Genomic DNA, 20,182 nt, shown 5'->3' on the forward strand with positions numbered 1-20,182 from the left:
TTTTGTTTATTGTTTAGGCAAATTTTCATGTGTTCTGTGTCTTCATTGTGGTTTGTATTTAACAAATTTAGTTACTTATCAGTGTTCATTTTGTTGATTAGTTGTTTGTCTTCCATGTCTTGCTAATAATTTTGCTTCCTCCTCGTCTCCTATAGAGTACCATTTTGTTTCCTCTTTCCCTGGTTAGCCCTCTGTAGAGATGTAGTGTCAGTCTTCCCTCTGTCTTTGGATGCTTTGTTCCTCCTTGTTTAGTCCCTCAGTGATTATTTCCTTCACTACTCTCTTCTCTTTCACCTCAGCCTTCCCTGAGTCTGGTTCTGCCATAGGTTTCTACATGTTTAAAGGCAGTTTTTCCTTCCTACTGTCACCAAGTGCTTGCTCATACGGTATCATCTAATTGTCAATGTTACAGTGCCTTGAGAAGATAGATTTTTTTTAAATTGGTATTTTATAGATTCATTTCCTTCAGCTATCCTGAAGGAAACTTCAGAGGGAACCATTGATGTTTAAATGGTTCAGATTCAAATTGGTCTTTCACCCCTCTAACTCAGGCCAGACAACCAATTTGCTCATCAGGACCACTACAGGCTTCTACCAATTTTTTTTGGCTTCCCCCTGCCTGCGCACAATTCACCAACATCAGCTCTGCAACACATTGGCGATCTGTCCAGGGTGCAATTTATTAATTGGACAAAACTTAGAAAAGTGCTTTTGGGGTAAACTTTCTTTTCAGTAAAAAAGAGCTAATGACAGCTTTAAGAAAAAAGGTCAAACACCTACAGCATCAAAAACATGTTTCTGTGAGTCTAGATAAGAGTTTTGAATGGCTTCACTTGATATACCATATTGTACAAAAATATCAGCAGACTCTGAGCGGTTGAGTGGTATTCACTGACCCAACCATGAACAATGTTAATCTGTTTCACAGTTTGTTTTTCTTGTTGAAAAGGTAATAGAAGAATCTTTAACAGCAACTCCACAACACTGAGAGTCAGCCAGAGATGTGGGATGTCCCTAACGCTGTGCTGTGGATCAACATCTGTGTCTGCCTTCCTCTGACCATAATTTTCATTGTTTGTGTGTGTTATGTGGTACGAAATTATGCATTTACACACACACACACACACACACACACACATAAAAAGACTATTTATTTATTTTAGTATATTTGAATATTGAGTGTACACTGTAGATGTTCAATTATTGCGAGATCTGGAGACCACAACTTATGATTTACATAATTTTCAAACTTACTAAAACATTATTTGTTATTATTTGTTATTACTTATTCCTACCCTATAAAATCCCAAGTTTTCATACTACTCCTATCAGGACAGAAATGTTTCATCCTAAAATACACATGACCTTTAGAATAACAACAATATGCTCCTGGACACCATAAAAAAGAATGCATCTGCCCACTGCAGGTTCAGCATTTATGTTTCCTTGAATTTGTCACTCATCTGTTTTGTATCTGCAGAAAAACGGAAGCAGGTTGACACAATGTGACATCTGCTGTTCATTTTTTGTATTTGCGTTTTTGAGCTTCCTGGCTGTTCAGATCTTTCTGGTTATTGAGAACAGACTCTTTACTCTGCACTAGGGATGCACCGATCCCGATACTGGTATCGGGTATCGGGGCCGATACTGTAAAATGTGTGCGTACTCGTACTCGTAAAAGTCAACCGATACCATGAACCGATACTTATGTAGCCCGGATGGGAATTTGGGAGTAGATAATCATAATTCCCATGGACTTGAACGCCACATAAGGTGTTCACAGTTCACAGAAGAGAACGGCATGGAGAGATGCACGAGGTTAGCTGAACCAAAGTGAGAGACTCGGCTAGTTTTACTGAGGTTAACTTGCACAAAAGAGTGTGTGACTAGAAAGCTAACCGTGTGAGAGCTTCGCAACAGAGTGTGGGTGAAGTGACTTTTTGTTTCAACGGTCGCACCACCGTCCGTGGAAAACTGTGTTTCCAGCCATGACCGCCGAGGCTAAAGGCTAGCCCGGACTGCTTGGCTGCGCCACGGAGGCAGGACTGTCGGAGAGCTGGACAGTGACTGGCTAACACGCTGTAGCAGAGACAGCATCGGTCCGCAGGGAGTGGATTTAGTGTGGGACTGGTGAACGGCGACCTACCGAGCAACGGAACTGTAAGTCAGACTTTTGTGCTCTTACTGGGGAGAAGAGGATTTTTCTCCATCGTCCGGCGTGAGCAGCAAACAGGCCTGCAACAAGTGTGAATGTGAGTGTGTGTGGGGCCCATGTGTGAATATTGTATGTTTAGTGGCTTTATATAACGTGTTTTGGAGTGTATATTAGTGAGTCACTTACCAAAAGGTGATAACATAAGTTGGGTTGTTTAATATAATTTGAAAGGGAATTATTTCATTTATACAGTGTATTTCATTTGGTTAAGGAATTGGAATATCAATATCATAAAAAAGGGATGTGTTGTACAGTATTTGTCTCTGCCCTTACGTTCAGTAAACGTTTCGTTTGGGTTAAAGAGTTGTGTGGGGTCGTTTCTTTACTACCGGTTAAGTTTAACTTGTGTGTGGTAGAAGTATCGGTTTTTGTACTCGGTATCGGCAAGTACTCCGATCCAAGTATCGGTATCGGATCGGTTTGAAAAAATTGGTATCGTTGCATCCCTACTCTGCACTCAACATTGTGAGGAAAACTTGGTTGCTAAATTATGTCAACTTTTAAAGTAGATATGATGCACCAATCTCTCTCAAATTTACAGCTTTTTTTATTGATTTAAGATACAACATAAAGTATTATGGCTTGTATATCAGGGGCAGTGTGGTGATGATTTGATCCAGCTGCCTCACAGGAAGAAGCTTCTCAAATCTTCTTTTGTTAAATATTTTCTGCAGGGGCGAAGGGATCCTCTCACTGTCACGTATTACATAAATCTGCTCATCTCCAATCTGGTCCAACTCTGCATACTGTTTGTTTGGGTGGCACGACTGGATGGCACCACCTGTGCTGCATTAGCCCTCTTTAGTGTGACGGCGAATATTGACTTCAGCATTTGCATTGCTTTGGAAAGGTACCAATCTCTGTCTCTGTGTACTTGCATGTGTGTGAACACTCTCTTGTCCTGTCACATATCCATATGGGCATAAATATACTACGTTGTCATGCGATAATACAAAAATATCCGTCTGTCTCGTATTGCAGGTATTTTTTCATCACCTGTCCTTTCCTCGACTTCATCAGACAAACTAAGGGTTCTGTGTTGGTTTGCCTTCTAGTGTGGAGTGTTTGTATTATAACGGCCAGTCTTGCCATAGCCTTACAAGTGCTTTTACGTTTTGTAATTCATGCCCTTCTCCCTGCCCCCCTGTTCATCTTCTCTATAGCTGGGACCACCAAAGCCCTGCCTGCTGCAACCTCAGTGTGCACTGAGGAAAAACGAAGAGTTGTAGCAACTCTGATTGTGTTGCTGTTTAAGTACTCACTGTTAAACTTACCTGCAGTCACTCTATTAGCTGTCAGTGTTCCCCCAAACTGCCATGTCAGTGACACCACAGACATCATTTTGTTTGTGCTCATTCCTTTTGTGGACTTGTTTCTTTTTTTTCTTATGAGGAAAGGGCCCATTGACAGGCCCCTAGCATATCTGTGCTGCTGCAGTACGGACAACTCTGCAGCAGATGTCAGTAACAAATCACCAGTGTGAATGAGGGCAGCACAAAGATGTGCATTCATGTATACGGACAAAGAAAGAGAGAAAATTGGGAACAAAAGTTGAAGATGCTGAGAAATGAGAAAGTTAAGAAAACCACGTTCTTTAAAAAATATTGTGGTGATGTAAATATCTGACAGTAGATTCAGCTCCAGGTCTTTGGAGAGCAGCTCTCAGCTGAAGCCTCTGACTGTAGAACACCTAGAATCCACTTTACAGTCAACCTGGAAGTAATAGGAAGCATTGCTTTGTTGAATAACTGCATACTGCCATAATCTCTTCAGAAGGTTTCTTACATTAAGATCAGGAAAACATAGAAAGCATCTTGATGTCTTTCCTTTTAGTTCACATTTACATTTATATATATTTTTTTTTAATTTTTATTGATTATAATATTGACGCCTCATATCCATCTTATTTTTAATGTGCAAATAATAAATTCAGCTAGATTCAGTGTTCAGTTATTTTGTATGTTTGTTTATTTACTTCCTGTATGTGTCCTTCAAGCATTTATGTTCTAGACCAATTTGGTTCCCAAATAATGGACAGGTTTTGTGACAGGGCTCCCACACAAACGCAAAGCAGAGGTTGAAGCATCGCCAAAAAATGCTTCTAAACCAACTTCTTTCCAAGCCAAAGGCTAGAACATATGATGAAGAATATCTTGCCTTTGGCTTCACCTGCACGACAGCTGTTGTTCCAATGTAGGTATCCCCGACAGAATTCTTTTCCCCTGTGTTGGGAGCACATGCTGGGCTCTCCAAATCACAGACAAACAGTATCCCACTTTTTATAACGACTAACTACTCCTGAAACTTTGGAGGTTTTAGCTCTTTATACAGTAAAGTTACAGGAAGATAAAGATAATTATAAGCCAAAATTGACAGTCGTTTGTTAAAATAATCTTGTTCGATACCACGTGAGAACAATAAATACATAATTTTCTGTTGCAACCCTCAAACTGAATGGTAAAGTAAGGACACTTATTTTTCACGTTTTCACAAAACTAAAACATCACTACTTCCACGTCTAATTGTCGGTAATGGAGTCGGAGTAAACTGGATCCGCACTCCGTACTCAGCAAATGTTCGCAACGCAGGGGGAACCAATTTTGTCGGTCATACCAACCTTGGCACAACACTGATCCTGCCACAATTTGTTTCCCCAGTTCAAATCACAGACAAACAGTATCCCACAATTGTTTATGTTTTTAAACCCATTTTGCACAGAGGCATTTTTTGAAAAACGTATTGTTGAATTCTGATACAGTTATATGGACTTATACTGTAATATGTTGGTAGTTATTATGGCCTCTGCGTACATTTTTCTTAACGATTACAAGGTGCAGAAAATTATTTTTATTCTGCAGTATTTGCTGCTGTGACGTACATGATTATCATCATTTTTGAGTAATTTCTTTTCTGATTTATCTGTTTTGTTTATGCTCTCTCTCTCACTATATATATATACATATCTATATATTGTATATCTTTTGTATATAAACGATAAACTTTCATCTTCAGACAAAAATGAAATGACTTAAATTACTTAAAAATTCTGCCTGGTCTTGTGTCTCTTTGTTTCTGTAACATAAATAACGAGCCAACATTTTCCTCGTGACACCACCGATCACCTCTATGGACCCTCAGTTTACCTGTACACATCCATCTCACCTGTCAGCTGTTTAACACCTGCTGATGATTCAGGAAGCACGTCCACGTGTCCTGGTGATAGTCTCCTGTTTATTGCAGCTGCTGTTCAATATAATGTAATGTCGACACAAAATCGTGCACAAAATAAATAAATGCAGTTTGTTTCCTGAGCGGAGAGCTGCTGTTTCCCTCAGAGTGACTGATCTGGGTTAAAAATGACAAACAGAGTTTAAAAGGAGGCAAGATGGACAGAGAGAAACTACACAGCACTTTATCAGTGGCTGATATCCAGTCACCAGCTTTAGCAAACACCAGACTTAATTAACTTAGGTCAACGTCAGGTGACGTTTACGTCACTGTTTTATTTGTTTCATAGAAAATCATTTTGGCTCAGATTAAAGTCAAGTTTTATAACTGTACAGTTTTACTTAACTTAAGTGTCTTACTGCAGAATACAGGGAGTGCAGAATTATTAGGCAAGTTGTATTTTTGAGGAATAATTTTATTATTGAACAACAACCATGTTCTCAATGAACCCAAAAAACTCATTAATATCAAAGCTGAATGTTTTTGGAAGTAGTTTTTAGTTTGTTTTTAGTTTTAGCTATTTTAGGGGGATATCTGTGTGTGCAGGTGACTATTACTGTGCATAATTATTAGGAAACTTAACAAAAAACAAATATATACCCATTTCAATTATTTATTTTTACCAGTGAAACCAATATAACATCTCCACATTCACAAATATACATTTCTGACATTCAAAAACAAAACAAAAACAAATCAGCGACCAATATAGCCACCTTTCTTTGCAAGGACACTCAAAAGCCTGCCATCCATGGATTCTGTCAGTGTTTTGATCTGTTCACCATCAACATTGCGTGCAGCAGCAACCACAGCCTCCCAGACACTGTTCAGAGAGGTGTACTGTTTTCCCTCCTTGTAAATCTCACATTTGATGATGGACCACAGGTTCTCAATGGGGTTCAGATCAGGTGAACAAGGAGGCCATGTCATTAGTTTTTCTTCTTTTATACTCTTTCTTGCCAGCCACGCTGTGGAGTACTTGGACGCGTGTGATGGAGCATTGTCCTGCATGAAAATCGTGTTTTTCTTGAAGGATGCAGACTTCTTCCTGTACCACTGCTTGAAGAAGGTGTCTTCCAGAAACTGGCAGTAGGGCTGGGAGTTGAGCTTGACTCCATCCTCAACCCGAAAAGGCCCCACAAGCTCATCTTTGATGATACCAGCCCAAACCAGTACTCCACCTCCACCTTGCTGGCGTCTGAGTGGGACTGGAGCTCTCTGCCCTTTACCAATCCAGCCACGGGCCCATCCATCTGGCCCATCAAGACTCACTCTCATTTCATCAGTCCATAAAACCTTAGAAAAATCAGTCTTGAGATATTTCTTGGCCCAGTCTTGACGTTTCAGCTTGTGTGTCTTGTTCAGTGGTGGTCGTCTTTCAGCCTTTCTTACCTTGGCCATGTCTCTGAGTATTGGACACCTTGTGCTTTTGGGCACTCCAGTGATGTTGCAGCTCTGAAATATGGCCAAACTGGTGGCAAGTGGCATCTTGGCAGCTGCACGCTTGACTTTTCTCAGTTCATGGGCAGTTATTTTGCGCCTTGGTTTTTCCACACGCTTCTTGCGACCCTGTTGACTATTTTGAATGAAACGCTTGATTGTTCGATGATCACGCTTCAGAAGCTTTGCAATTTTAAGACTGCTGCATCCCTCTGCAAGATATCTCACTATTTTTGACTTTTCTGAGCCTGTCAAGTCCTTCTTTTGACCCATTTTGCCAAAGGAAAGGAAGTTGCCTAATAATTATGCACACCTGATATAGGGTGTTGATGTCATTAGACCACACCCCTTCTCATTACAGAGATGCACATCACCTAATATGCTTAATTGGTAGTAGGCTTTCGAGCCTATACAGCTTGGAGTAAGACAACATGCATGAAGAGGATGATGTGGACAAAATACTCATTTGCCTAATAATTCTGCACTCCCTGTATGTGCTAGACTGAACCATTCGCTTTTCTTTATTATGTGCTGTTCATATGTACGGGATTTTTTTAACCATGAATTTTGAAATAAAACTAACATGAAAAATCTTTTTTATACAAGGAGAAAAGAGAAAGCACAATCCACCGGGAGGAGAAGCGTCTGAACAAGCATGCTGTTTGTGGATACTGAAAGACTCCAGCCTGTCTAGAAATAATTACATTATCTATTTTTTTTAATATTTATTCAACTGTATTCTAAGCACAATTATCTGTTAGAAGTTTTGGGGCTTACTAAATTAAGAAAAAATTCAGATTACCATATTTTCCGCACTATAAGGCGCACTCAAAATCCTTTAATTTTCTAAAAAAAAAATTTATGAATTCTGGTTGAATTCTCACTGACTACAAACCGATTTTATGTGATTTTATGTGTCAAAAATCTGCCAAAACCTGTTTTAGTACAACTTTGGTAAGCTACAAAGCTGAGCATTACGGCAACCGTAGTCACGAGCTTCGCAGAGTAATCTGGGTCCAAAACGCCATCATTTAAGGTCACAAAGTCATACAAACGCTGCGGCATCACTGAGAGTTAAAAACTGTCTAATTTATTTCATCTGTAATAAAATGATCAGCATTGCTGCTTTACGGTGTAACAATTAAGTTTAACATCCAGGCATCCATGAAAACAGAATTTATTCAATTTAATGGAGCTAGAAGTTAGCAGGAAGTTAGCTCACTAGTTTCCACCTAAACATGATACAGCATGTTCTGACTGAGAGATTTCTAAAAAAAAAAAAAAAAGGGTACATCTCATTTATCACTTCCAAAATGATTGAAGACAGAAAATCAGCAGTGACATTTGTAGGGTTACGGAAGTTGAACTAGCTGGTATATGATGATTTGCTACATGATCACTAGTGGCACAACTATGTTAGCATAACATAAACACAGTGAAGCTGGAGAATGAATGCTAACTTTTTTTCAGGAGAATTACGGAGATAATCCATCCACAATACAAGGTTAGTCATTAATATAGTGCAACCACACGGGAATAGAGCAGTAGCAAGAGAATTCAGCATCAATGAATCAATGGTACGGAAGTGGAGGAAGCAAGAAGAATGAGTTGAGTAAAGTTCGACTTATTGACTGTTTTGTTTCGCTTAATGAGCCTTATTATTTGGTGCACCTTATGGTCCGAAAAATACGGAAACATCTGATTTGTGTGGGTTTTTCGTTTTTTGGGGGGGGGTTCAATAAGCAGATGTTTCATTCATGTCACATGTAACTGTAAAATGCTTGTTAGAAACTATGAAACACATCGTGCAGACTTCTGGATGTTAGAAGACAACTAATAATGCTCATGAATAAGACTAAAGGCAGGAAAGTCTCCTTTATAACTAAACATGTTAACAGCACTTCCAGATTTGTATCATAGTTTTAATATAGCACATGTATTTCAGTAAGAGCTCATATATTTCAGTATCATGATTTACAGTTCTTATCAGTTTGTCCTTGTAAAGTCCACAACAAGCATGACACAGGAAATAAACACCCGATAGATATTATCTCAGTAAATGAAGTTGGTGTTCAGCCTCTGAGAGGTGACAGTCAGCGGGGGTTATGCAAGTTGTGTGTGTTAAGTGAACAAGAGCTTGACCTCTTGCAAGGCAAGAGGGTCTGTCACACCCTTTACTGAGATACTGGGCTGGGCAGATGTCTCCGAAATCATCAAAGATTTTGGCAAAATAGGCTCTATCTTGGCAAACTGACCAGATATCTGAAGATGAAACCACAAATATCCAAAGTGTACTTGGTGACACACAAACAGGGCTTTTCATAATGTATAGTTTAGTTTAGTTAAATTCCACATGTCCGTTGTTGTGTTGGGAAAATGCTCACCAAAAGCATAACCACATGAAAATGTTAATTAAGTATTCAATAGCGCATTTAAGTAATTTGTTTAATTTTAGCATGCCTGGCCCTCCATACTCACTGAGACTCACACTAAGACATGTAAATTTCCAACTGCAACTCGGGATAAACAGACATGGAGACATGACAGAAAGGGTAGAAAAAGGGACGAAACACAGAGAGACACTAACAAAAACTGAGTTCAAGATTAACTCATGTGGAAAATACACAACTAGAACACAAGTTATCTCAAATTTCCAAAGAAAAAGAACAAATAACACGTCCATAACAAACTCAAAAACTGTTTTGAAGATACAGGTCCATGACAAAAAGCCACGGTGTTCAACTTAAAACAAATTCAATAGAAGCTTCAGTTCTCACAATTACATATATAAAATGTTTAGTACTATAAAGCAGTAAGAAAACAATGGATGTCTTTCAGCACCTGGCTTTACTAAGCACATGTGGGCATAAGCCTTTGTAAAATACCACATGGACCTTATCCCGCAAGCTCACAGCAATGATATCTGTGATGGTGTCTGTGCAAGAAAAAAAACACTTAATTTTGTATGAAACACAATCTAACTACAGGGGACATCTGATCTTTATTTCTAATGTTACTTGTGTCTTTGGGAATTCTAATCCTCAACTCTCTCTTGGTTTTAATCACATAACACAGTCACCAAAGACACTTAAAGAGTTATACTACATGTGTATTCCTGCAAGTTATGTCTGTATTTCTCACCGATCTTAAGGCATGCATACAATTGAGTTATGCAGTTTTCTATTCAAAGACTTCATGTTATCACATCCTCTTATTGGGACTGGGGCTCCTGGTGCAGTATTTTGACAGTTCAGAGCCTCCACTGCATTAACATTGTTATTTTTTCAATTCCTAATTTATGGAAATATGCCTACTTTTTCCCCTAATACAATAGGTACCAAAGACAGCATGTCTAACAGGAAGCATTTTGAAATGGAAAACTAAAAACACATTTACAAGAGACAGTTTGTTCATTAATTATTGATTTTGTTTTTTATTAGTTAACCCTATTTATTTGGATTAACTGGATTAAACGGGCAATACTAATAAAAGGCAAAAAACAAAACATAAAAGAAAAACAAAAACAAAAAAGAGAAACAAAGACAAATAAAACAAAAAAGAGAAACAAAGACAAATAAAACAAAAAAGAGAAACAAAGACAAAACAAAAAAGAAAAAAAAAACAAAAACAAAACCCAACAATCAAATGATCCCCTGTGAGCAAGCACTTTGGCGACAGTGGGGAGGAAAAACTCCCTTTTAGCAGGAAGAAACCTCCGGCAGAACCAGGCTCATCTAGGGGCAGCCATCTGCCAGGACTGGGTGGGTTTTGTTTAACTGTAATTTGGATAAAGTGCCAGTTTAATATTATTTTTGAGATCCGTGCTGAAATAAGGCCCCTGGAGTAAAGCCAGTTCAACACCATAAAGTCAGACTTCACACAGTGGACTCACATGCTAACCTTCTTGTATGAAGTTTAAAATTTAAACCATCTTGACCAAACTGACAATCCGGTGCTTTCTGTGTCTGAGCTTTCAAAGTTTGAGCTTGTTGAGTCTGTGAAATCGCTGAGTTCTGTTTTTAGAGCGTCTCGTTGTCTGCATACATTCTCTTTTTTCGCTCTCATTGCTGCGACTTTCTCTTGCAGAGCCTTTTCCTTTCTCATTTTCTCTTTTAGTTTATCCACTTCTTTTAGCAGGACCTTGTTGAGCTCAGTAATGCTCTTTTTTTCCATTTTCAGGGAATTGTACTCAAGGTTAAAAACTCTTTCCCCTTGGAGGTTTTTCCGGAGCTCTGCAATTTCAGCTTGGAGAGCAGGAGTTGAAATCGCGAGGCTGTCGATCTCTGCTCTAAGTTCACTATTCTGCTGACGCAAAGCCTGTTCCTTAACCAGCTTTGACCGCAGCCCCTCAAGCTCTTTCTGCAGAGTGGTACCTTGGCTGGTAAGAGACTTTTTCTCTGCTTTCAGAGCCTTATAATTTGCCTTAATAGCCTTTCGACTGTCTATTTCTCCATTCAGTCTTTCAATTTCTGTAGTTATCTCGTTATTTTCTTTCTTTAAGACTTCTACCTGTTCCTTTAGTATGTTATATTTTTCCCTCCAGTCTTCTTCAGTAAACACCTGTTTGGAGACATCAGCACGCCTTTTAAAAAGACTTTTTTTGTGCCCCTGGAGGGCTTTTTCTTCCTTTTCTAGTTTTCTTAAACCTTTTCTCATTTCTACACGATCATTTAGCTCACTTATTTGAGCTTTTAATTCCTTGTTTTCTTTTTTCACTTGGCTCATTTGTACCAGTTTTTCTCCATTTTCAGAGAACAGTTTCCTGACATCACGGTTATTTTTGTAAGTTTCTTTGAGGGATGATCTGGCCTGTAGAACGTCTGTCTGTATCTTCTCGATGTCTTTCGTCAACTTCTGATTTTCCCTTTTAACAGCGAATTGTTGTTGTTTTTCAGACTCGTAGACCTGAACCAAATCGCTTATTTGCTCGCGTTCCTCCTTCAGTCTCTGGATTTGCTGTTGCAGTGCACTGTTTTGCGCCTTCATCTCTTCTGTACATTTTTTTAGCGCCTCACAGTTCTTCTCTAAGGCGGCTTTATTTCTAACTGATGCCTGCAGATCTTGAAATTCCTTCTTGAGGGCCACATGCTCTTGTGTGACAATTTCATTTTCTTCTTTAATGGTAACATAAACATCTGGCCCGCTGTTGTCTTTGACTGTTTCCTGAGACGCTTCAACAGCTTTTCTGTTCTTCCTTCTTATTTCAGCGTTAGATATATGATTTTGGGCTACGTCCAAGAGTTTGCTTATTTCCTTTTGAAGAGAAACACATTTTGCTCTTGCATTCACTTCCTCCGCCCTCATTACGAAATATTTGTCCTCCATATAATCAGGACTGTGGAGCTCAGTGCTGACCTCGTAAATTCGGAGTTCTGCAGCATATAGCTGTTCTTTAATGGCTTCGATCCTGTAATACATGGTCTTGTACTGGGTTTGTTTTTCGATAGCCATTTCTCTCTTCTTTTTTTTTTTTGAACAAATCACTAAAATATTCAAAGTTGTTTTAAACAAGAAAATACACTTCCGACTCTTTTTGCACGGTTGAGGAGCGTTTTGGAACAGGTTCACTGAATAACTCGCGCATGTAGTAAACTGTATGGGCTTTGTTGACATGGGTTTGTCCTATTTATGGGTTTTGGTGTCCTTTGATCCTTTGACCTCTGGATGGAATTGACAAACTCCCCTGTGACATCACTCTCATGATGACATGACATAAACCAATGTTTCCTGGCTTTTGGAGCCAGAGCACATATTTCACATTCAAAAGATCACACGGCACACCACCAAACAAAAATGTCACAAAAAGCATATTGATAGTTTTGCTCTACGCACCAGGCATAGCAGAATTGGCTCCATTTGTCCCCAGTATACCTTTTTTGCTTTCTTTTGACCACTACTCATGCTAGAGCCCTTATCTGGCTCGCAATTTTCTCCAGGACCCAGGTCAGATTGACCACTTTTCAAATATTTACCTATTGCTATTTGTGGTATTTAAAAACTCAAGGCAAAACACAGGATGACTGACCTGAAACAATAAGAAGAATAATTCCAAAACAGTCACAGGTACAAAGTAAGGAGAGACATCCTAATGCAGAGCACTAAGTGAGTATTTGTTTGCAATACTCTCAGAATAAGAAAGTGGTTTAAAGAATTGGATCGCTATTATTAAAGTGTGTGGACACTTCTTGACAGATTTGCTGCATGTTTGAATTTCTTTATTAATATATCATCATAAAATGCCAGTTAGGCATACTCTGCCTACTTAAAACAAGGTGTCAGATGTTTTCAGTCTCCCGTTTCCTTCTAAGGAACTTTACTTTGCGACATCTACTCTGTCAAGAAGGGAGATGAACACACAGTAACAGTGATATTTGTCTCTCTCTACAGGATAAAAGTATTTATGACGTTCTGCATGTTAATAACACGTTAAGGACAAGGAATAAGAAACCATTCACAAGCTTTGTGATATTTGTAAAATGTATTAAATAGGAAAATACAATAAAGAATCAGAAATACTTTCTCTCAAAAGTTTGGGAATTAAAGCTTTATTGTTGGCCCAACACTAATTTCCTTTCTGATCTGATACCAAATAAAACTCAAGCTGATATGGACGATGCTGACCCGATACAGATTGTACAAAAACTTAATGTGTTTTGGAAATTTAAAGTAAGCAGTAGTGTATTTCAAATGATACCTTTCATGTTTCATTATGAAGAATTATTATACAAAAAATAAAAAACCTGAAAAGTCAATACCTACATTTGAAAACATTTGATTAACAATCACTCCAACACGTTCTCACTCCCAACTCGTCAAATGTGTGACGCATGGTCAGGCTCCCTCTGCTTCACTTATGGACGCGCAGGGTACCCCCCTCGCGTCGAGAATTGACGTGCAGGGTCCTCCTATTGAATACTATGCTGCTCCCTAAACGTTGTTTATCGACGAAAAGAGATTTCCGCGCAAGAGCCTGTTGTTCGTATATTTATATATTTCCGAAATCACATTGTAGTGACGTATACTGAACAGAATATATTATATAATGTAAACAACTACCTGAGAAACAGCAGATACAGCAGATAAATTAATTATAGGCTATTACTTTTGCATTTATGGAGGGAGAGGTGTATGCTGGGTAATGGCACAGCTAGCGACTGGGTGACTTTATTCACCCGCTTCGGCTGTTATCAGTCCATACAATGGGCGTTATTAGCAGAAATCAGTCCCATATATATGGGCCATCCACCTGCTAGATTGTTCAGAAGGTTGTTCTCATCCATCCAGATGGAGGATCACTAACAGGAGCGTGGGAAGACTCCAGAATCCACTCTGGCTGGAATCCGGTGGATACAGCAGTGTTTACAGGTGAGACCATTTAAACGGACAGCATTTATAGAATGACTATTAAAAGTCAGCGAGTGTCAATAATGTTAATGTGGTTATGTTAGTAATACAGCGAGTGCTAATATAACAGCTTTAAGATGCATTTGTAGATATTATTACGTGTTAGCTTAAAGTTACGGTGTAAACGTTAGCTTATATTGTAGTAAAGCTGTTACTGTTTAAACGATGTTAGCACAGAAATATTAGCTTCTGTCATGACTGATGAAGTTACTAGTTAATAAAGTTTCCAGTAAAGTGATTAATCGCAGCCACAGATTGACAGTAAATATCCCGATTAGCTTCAATGCATCTGTAATAAATATGTGCACGTTTCAGTGCTTCGTTTAAACTGTATGATACTTATACTGACCCAGGGTCAGTGTAAAATACAATCCTAGCTGTGTGAACAAAGCCTGGCTCCTTTAATCCTGCATGACAAACCTCAGGATGCAGGTTATTATTACTCTTTCCTGCTGGCACACCTGTCACACCTGAGAGTCAGCTAGAAACTTACAGTGACGTGGACATCATGCAAAGACTGCCAGACTCTGTAATACTGTAAATGATCAGTGACTCAGGTTAACACTAAACTTTAAACAGTCCCTCTGTGTCTCTGTGTGTGCTGAACATCTGGAATCAGATTGAGTCAGGCTACATCAGCTGAATCTGTTATTTGTAAATATCAATATTTTTTATTCAGGTGTGGGGATAATATGTAAGACTGCAGTGAAGCGATGTACCAGATTAATCCCTGGCCAAAGGTATCGTACTTACATCAGACTACTGATCCAGCCACATCAGCCTTTTGTGAGGTCTGTTTAAAGTAGACTTAAAATGAACTGCAGGTTCCTGAGAGGTGGACTGTGAGCACAGAAACACATGTTCATACATACAGCTGCAGCAAGCTTACATTAATTTTAAATAGATTTGTTACTCTGATGTCTGTCTCTGTGTTAGTCCTCTGACAGACTGGTACCTGTCCAGGTGTGCTCTACCTATGACTACTGGGACAGGCTCTTGCTCCTGTAATAGAAATTTTCTATTATTCTCATTTAAAGTATTTAAGTGCTTATGCATATGCTTAGTTGTGACACTCTTATAGACTGATCAGTGAAAGTTTCTAAAACTAGATGAACTTACGTCAGCGTCAGCAGTTTGAGAAAACAACTCCCTTTACAGGTGCTGATAAGGCCAAGGGCACAAAACAGCATAACCATTGATCCGTTAGGTTTCATAGCGAGGCGCGTGAAGTGTGGTATGATCAGTTTGTAACTTCCTCCCTCTTTCTTGGAATGCATAAAGGAGTAGGAGCACGACTTCTGTGGCAGAGCTGACATGACTGTGAACTGTGATGTTTGATGTGTGTTGGCTCTGCTGCGCGCAGTAATAAATAGTTTGATCACAGCTCTTTCTGTGTTGCAGACTTTATTTACAAACTTCCACGATACCCCCCCACCCTCCCACTGTGAACCTGAATTGAATATTCAGAAGAAAAAGAATGGATAGACTGACATTTGTTTAAATAGTTCTAGAAATCTGAGCTGTTGGTGTGGTAATAATATTAGAGCTGGCAATCTTTCTTACTGAATCTCTACTGTGAGTCATGTTACCTGAGATTAATACTATGTTTACCTGACAGCCTGGACAAATGTGCTGTGTGAAGAATGTAAATCAAATCAGATCTTAACTGCTTACATTTAAGGAGCCTGGTCATATTTAATTGTAATATGAACCAATGATTTTCTGATTGCTGATTCTATGAGAGTCTTTGTGGAAATTTGGCTTTTTGTCATTTTAATTCTCTTTTCCGTTTTCCAGAACAGTTCGCCACAGTCGCTGTCCACATGGGTCAGTGGGACCAAGAAGCACTCTGCTAATGTGAGACTCTGACCAGCAACATCCAGCAAGACCCAAGCAGCGTTTTCTATCGCCCAGCTGGAGTTTTTTGTTTGTCTGTGACTGGAGAGTCAGATTTTTGTTGAAGCTGGAGGAACAGAGAGGTAAGTCAGTTTGTAGAGATCCCTCCCACCCTGGCTTTTATGTGGCAGATTTCTTATCTGAAACAGTAATATTTCAGTGACTGCTGCTTATACCACAGGTTAATACACGCTACTGATCCCTGATGGGAGAATCATCACCTCTGCCAACAAAGAAGCCTGGTGGATATTTGTTTGCAGTCTGATGATGGGACATCATGCTGTGCATCTTCAAAGTTTGTCTCTTGATTATTATTCATACACAGTAATGTGAAGCATGCTCATATCTAGTATAACTGGACCAACCTGGTGCTCTTCATTTATGGAGGCTGTTGAGTCTGAATGTTGGATGTTGTGTATCTCATGTTCTCTGGGCTCTGTTGTCCTCAGTCTTTTTGCAGGATCAGAAAACAAAACCAGGAGGCACGTAAATGTTTCTTCTCCAATTGGATGATGATAAGACCGTGACACGGGATGCCACCTTTAGTCTTGTGATGAAGCAAAGCTCAGGAAGAAGTGTGATTAAATGGTACCCACATGTCGGCACCTGCAGCCAAATCCAAGCCTCCTCAGGTTAGTTGTAGTTGCAGAACGCTTTAGGACTGAGACAGCTGAGGCATCAAATGTTTGATTAAAGCGATGAAAAAGAGAAGTTTCTTCCCTGTAATTATCACTTTTTAAAATCTGTAGCAACTTCAGGTCTGTCAGCGTGCTGAGGTCACAGAAACAAGAAAAGCAGCTTCAGACTTCAGAGTGTTGTTTACAGTTTTCTGTCATCATGAACTCCCCTGAAGTTTATAACTATTATACAAGCAGTAAGTCCACAGTACTGTAATGATAATTCTGACTTTGGTCACGGTTGCATAATATTTTAATAATATACAATTATTTTTTGTAATTCATATTTTTTCTGTTAATCAAAAATTTACTTTGTGAAATTTGTATTTGAGAATGCAGAATGTGACAATATATTTTTGTTCAATATTTAATTTCTTTCAGTTGCAATTGTTAAATCAAAAATAAATAAAAATATATTCTAATTTAGCAAACTAATTTATCAAAAATATATATACATATATCTGTATTAGTTTTTATACATTAATTTGACACCTGTATTGAAAATACCATATTGTATTCATACAGAATCAGTTTGGTATCATTGTTTGTCTGATTGCTGAAACTAAGAGCTAGTTTTGATCTAAAGTATCCAAAGTTGAGCTCTAATGTTTCTTCACCCTTGTGTGTGTGATATGTGATTTCCTACATGCTGACAGAGCAGAGCGGCCGTTTGTGCTCACAGATGGTGACGGTGTGGAGAGACGGTGGTGTTTCCTCAGAAGAGCTAGCAGAGTCACAAAGGACACGAGTCCATCTCACCACCTTGACTTGTTGATCAGTGGATACACTTGTCTCCCCTTTAAAGGAGATACTCTTAGAGAGAGACGATCAGAGTCATCCTTAAATGTTAGTGCTTTCAAATACACAAACATTTTTAAAGGACAAATACGAACATCCAACTTTGACTGTAATACAATTAAATCTTTGCATGTATGTTTTCAAACTCTCAGATGGGCAGGATATCACTATTGGACTGTCTAACCTGCAGGAGCAGCACTGAATGATCACCACACATGATCAGTTCCTGCAACATTCAGCAGCTCTGCTTTTGGTAAGTAGAGTTACCTAACTACAGTAACTTTAAAAACATGATATCCATTTCTAACGGCCTGGTTACTTCCTGTCAGTTATTTTAGAAACCATGTGGTCACCTGACCTAACGCTGTTTCTTCTTCTTCCCCTTAATGTTGAAGTGTCAAATGTCCAACAGCTGGAGAGGAAACTACACCAGTGTACTGGGATGTTTCACCAACACGTGCCAGACGCTGTTCCTTCATGGTGACATCACCAGAGACGGCCCCGCCCACCTCATGACCTCGCCATTGATCATGATGATTTTAATGATGACAGCGAGCGGAACTAAGACTGTAAAAATCAGAATGTTTAGATGCTTTCTAATTATTAATGAATACTGAGAGCCTCTTTCTGTTTTGTCTGTTTGTTTGTTTTTACCTCATTTGTTACTAACAAAGTTCACCAAACTCAGTTTACATTCTGTATGTTTCCATCTTTACCAGCCACACTCTGCCCGCAATTAAGCAAATAATCCTTAGAAATCGTCGTTTTTCTCTTTTGTAATTGATGATAATTCAGTGAATATACTGCGCTGCTTCCTTTTATTGCGTCACACATTGCTTTAAGTTTTTCCAGTGTCCAGTTATTTTTTACTGTTGTTTGAATTCTCTGTATGTTTGACCCTGTAGACTGTTTAATGGACTGCTTGTCTTCCTGTTTGTAACCGCCGCCTGTTTTTGACTAAAGATTTCTGACTTTAACACAGCCTCTGCGTGTCCTCCCTTTGTGTCCTCTTCCTCTGTGAATGTGTTGCATGTGTCACAGATTCATTTATTAACAGCTTTCCCACAGTGAGTTGCATCAGCATTCATTCACAGCACATTTCAGAAGGATTCAGATTAATACAGTGATCTTACAGTCAGAATTATCCTGACAGACTGCCACTGTAAATTATCTTTCATCAGGTCAATTTTAAAGCTCAGTATTTCAAAGCAGGCGTTATGAAGAATCATATTGGCATTAGGACTGTAACAATATGTACTTACAAAGTCAAAGTTTTTAATTATGCTAGAATATTGGAAGACAATCAACTTTTAGTGTTTTCTGCATATTAATTATACTGACACAGAGATGGTGACCATAACTGTACAGAAGCACTAAACAACTGACAATCTAACAAACATTACTGGCCTGAGCCGTCATGCACAGTGAGTCTGATCCTGTGCTGTGAGAGTCTGACAAGCATGTTTCTGGTCAGTTTGGAAGAAATAACATCACAATGTTGATCTTTTTTTAATATTCCTTCTCTTTTACAACATAAACTGTGATCAAAGCTACTTATGTTCACAGCATGTAATAATACTGACAGTCCAGGGCATTGTGGTCTGTTGAGCTAGGGTTAGGGTTAGTAATTCAGACATATGTAATCAATCTCTTGCTGGATATAACAGACACCTAGGAATTCATATTATAATTTGATTTTCATGAAATATTCATATTCAGTATCAGTCATTTTATATTATAACCATGTATCCACCCAGGCTCATGGTGGGGCAGGGCTCTGTCCTGGGATGCTTGAGTGAAAGGTAATGTACACCCTGACCAGGTATCCAGTCTGTCAGAATTGTTTTCAATATTTGGTTCTAAAATATGAGTGAAAACAAAAATCCAACTAGGATTCTTGCATATGATGGATGAAGTCTGTCTTTGACTGTATTGTCCAGCTGATCCATCAAACCCCCAGCAGGTAAACCTTATCATGACACAACACAGTAACAATGTAAAAAATTAAACAGCAACAGTCTAAATTTAAAGTGCATTTTAAACTCCTCTTCAATAAATTATATGGATGTGCAGTGAGTCATTCAGGACTGTAAAACGTGAACTACAGAACCCAGAGTCTTCATCATTAAATCTCTGGTTGCTTCATTTTTCTATCCTAACTCAGATACTTTAAAGGTTTTAGTAAAGTTGCATTCTCATGGTGAGGCAAAGTGCTTTATGTGTGTGTGTGCGTGTGTGTCATGAACGGCTGTAAAAGCCCTTTAATTACAGAACAAAGCGGGGTTTGAGTTGGAGTTACGGCAGACTGTCGCTACTTCTAAACGGAACGCAGCCTTCCTACGGCGGACAGCTAATAACAGGAATCGGACGCGGTCCACCCTAGTCCACAGCAACCACCATAGCAACCGCCTAGCATGTCTTTGAAAACATATTCTGTCTTCATAACTATCAAAAACGTGAAATGATTTGCAAAGCATTAAAGTGTTACAGCTGCAGAGAGCTATGGCGGTATCTTTGGAAGCTG

The 20,182-nt window shown here is 38.9% G+C and overlaps 2 protein-coding genes and 1 long non-coding RNA gene across 6 annotated transcripts; 2 read left to right on the plus strand and 1 right to left on the minus strand.

Annotated features, from left to right (window-relative positions):
• The first annotated feature begins 896 nt into the window (after nucleotides 1-896).
• On the plus strand, nucleotides 897-4,503 carry LOC102076283 (uncharacterized). The gene is made up of 3 exons (XM_025897757.1): nucleotides 897-1,091; nucleotides 2,890-3,065; nucleotides 3,197-4,503. Exons 1-3 carry the CDS (start codon nucleotides 1,002-1,004, stop codon nucleotides 3,696-3,698), a joined length of 768 nt encoding a protein of 255 aa, XP_025753542.1. The 5' UTR covers nucleotides 897-1,001; the 3' UTR covers nucleotides 3,699-4,503.
• Nucleotides 4,504-10,523: 6,020 nt separating this feature from the next.
• Nucleotides 10,524-12,973, minus strand: LOC109204767 (protein Daple-like). Its single transcript, XM_019366447.2, has one exon. The coding sequence runs from the start codon at nucleotides 12,494-12,496 to the stop codon at nucleotides 10,799-10,801; it is 1,698 nt and encodes a 565-aa protein (XP_019221992.2). The 5' UTR covers nucleotides 12,497-12,973; the 3' UTR covers nucleotides 10,524-10,798.
• A 1,215-nt stretch (nucleotides 12,974-14,188) lies between these two features.
• Nucleotides 14,189-18,619, plus strand: LOC109204708 (uncharacterized). Of its 4 annotated transcripts, XR_003213633.1 has the most exons (8): nucleotides 14,189-14,248; nucleotides 16,085-16,266; nucleotides 16,365-16,478; nucleotides 16,633-16,815; nucleotides 16,933-17,057; nucleotides 17,517-17,706; nucleotides 17,811-17,911; nucleotides 18,054-18,619. It is a non-coding gene; the product is annotated as an uncharacterized LOC109204708 (long non-coding RNA). The 4 variants fall into 4 exon arrangements; XR_003213632.1 differs by having other exon boundaries at nucleotides 16,365-16,815; XR_002064216.2 differs by lacking the exon at nucleotides 16,933-17,057 and having other exon boundaries at nucleotides 16,365-16,815.
• Nucleotides 18,620-20,182: the final 1,563 nt, after the last annotated feature.

The sequence above is a fragment of the Oreochromis niloticus genome, linkage group LG13 (genome assembly GCF_001858045.2).
Source record: "Oreochromis niloticus isolate F11D_XX linkage group LG13, O_niloticus_UMD_NMBU, whole genome shotgun sequence".
Lineage (NCBI taxonomy): Eukaryota > Metazoa > Chordata > Actinopteri > Cichliformes > Cichlidae > Oreochromis > Oreochromis niloticus.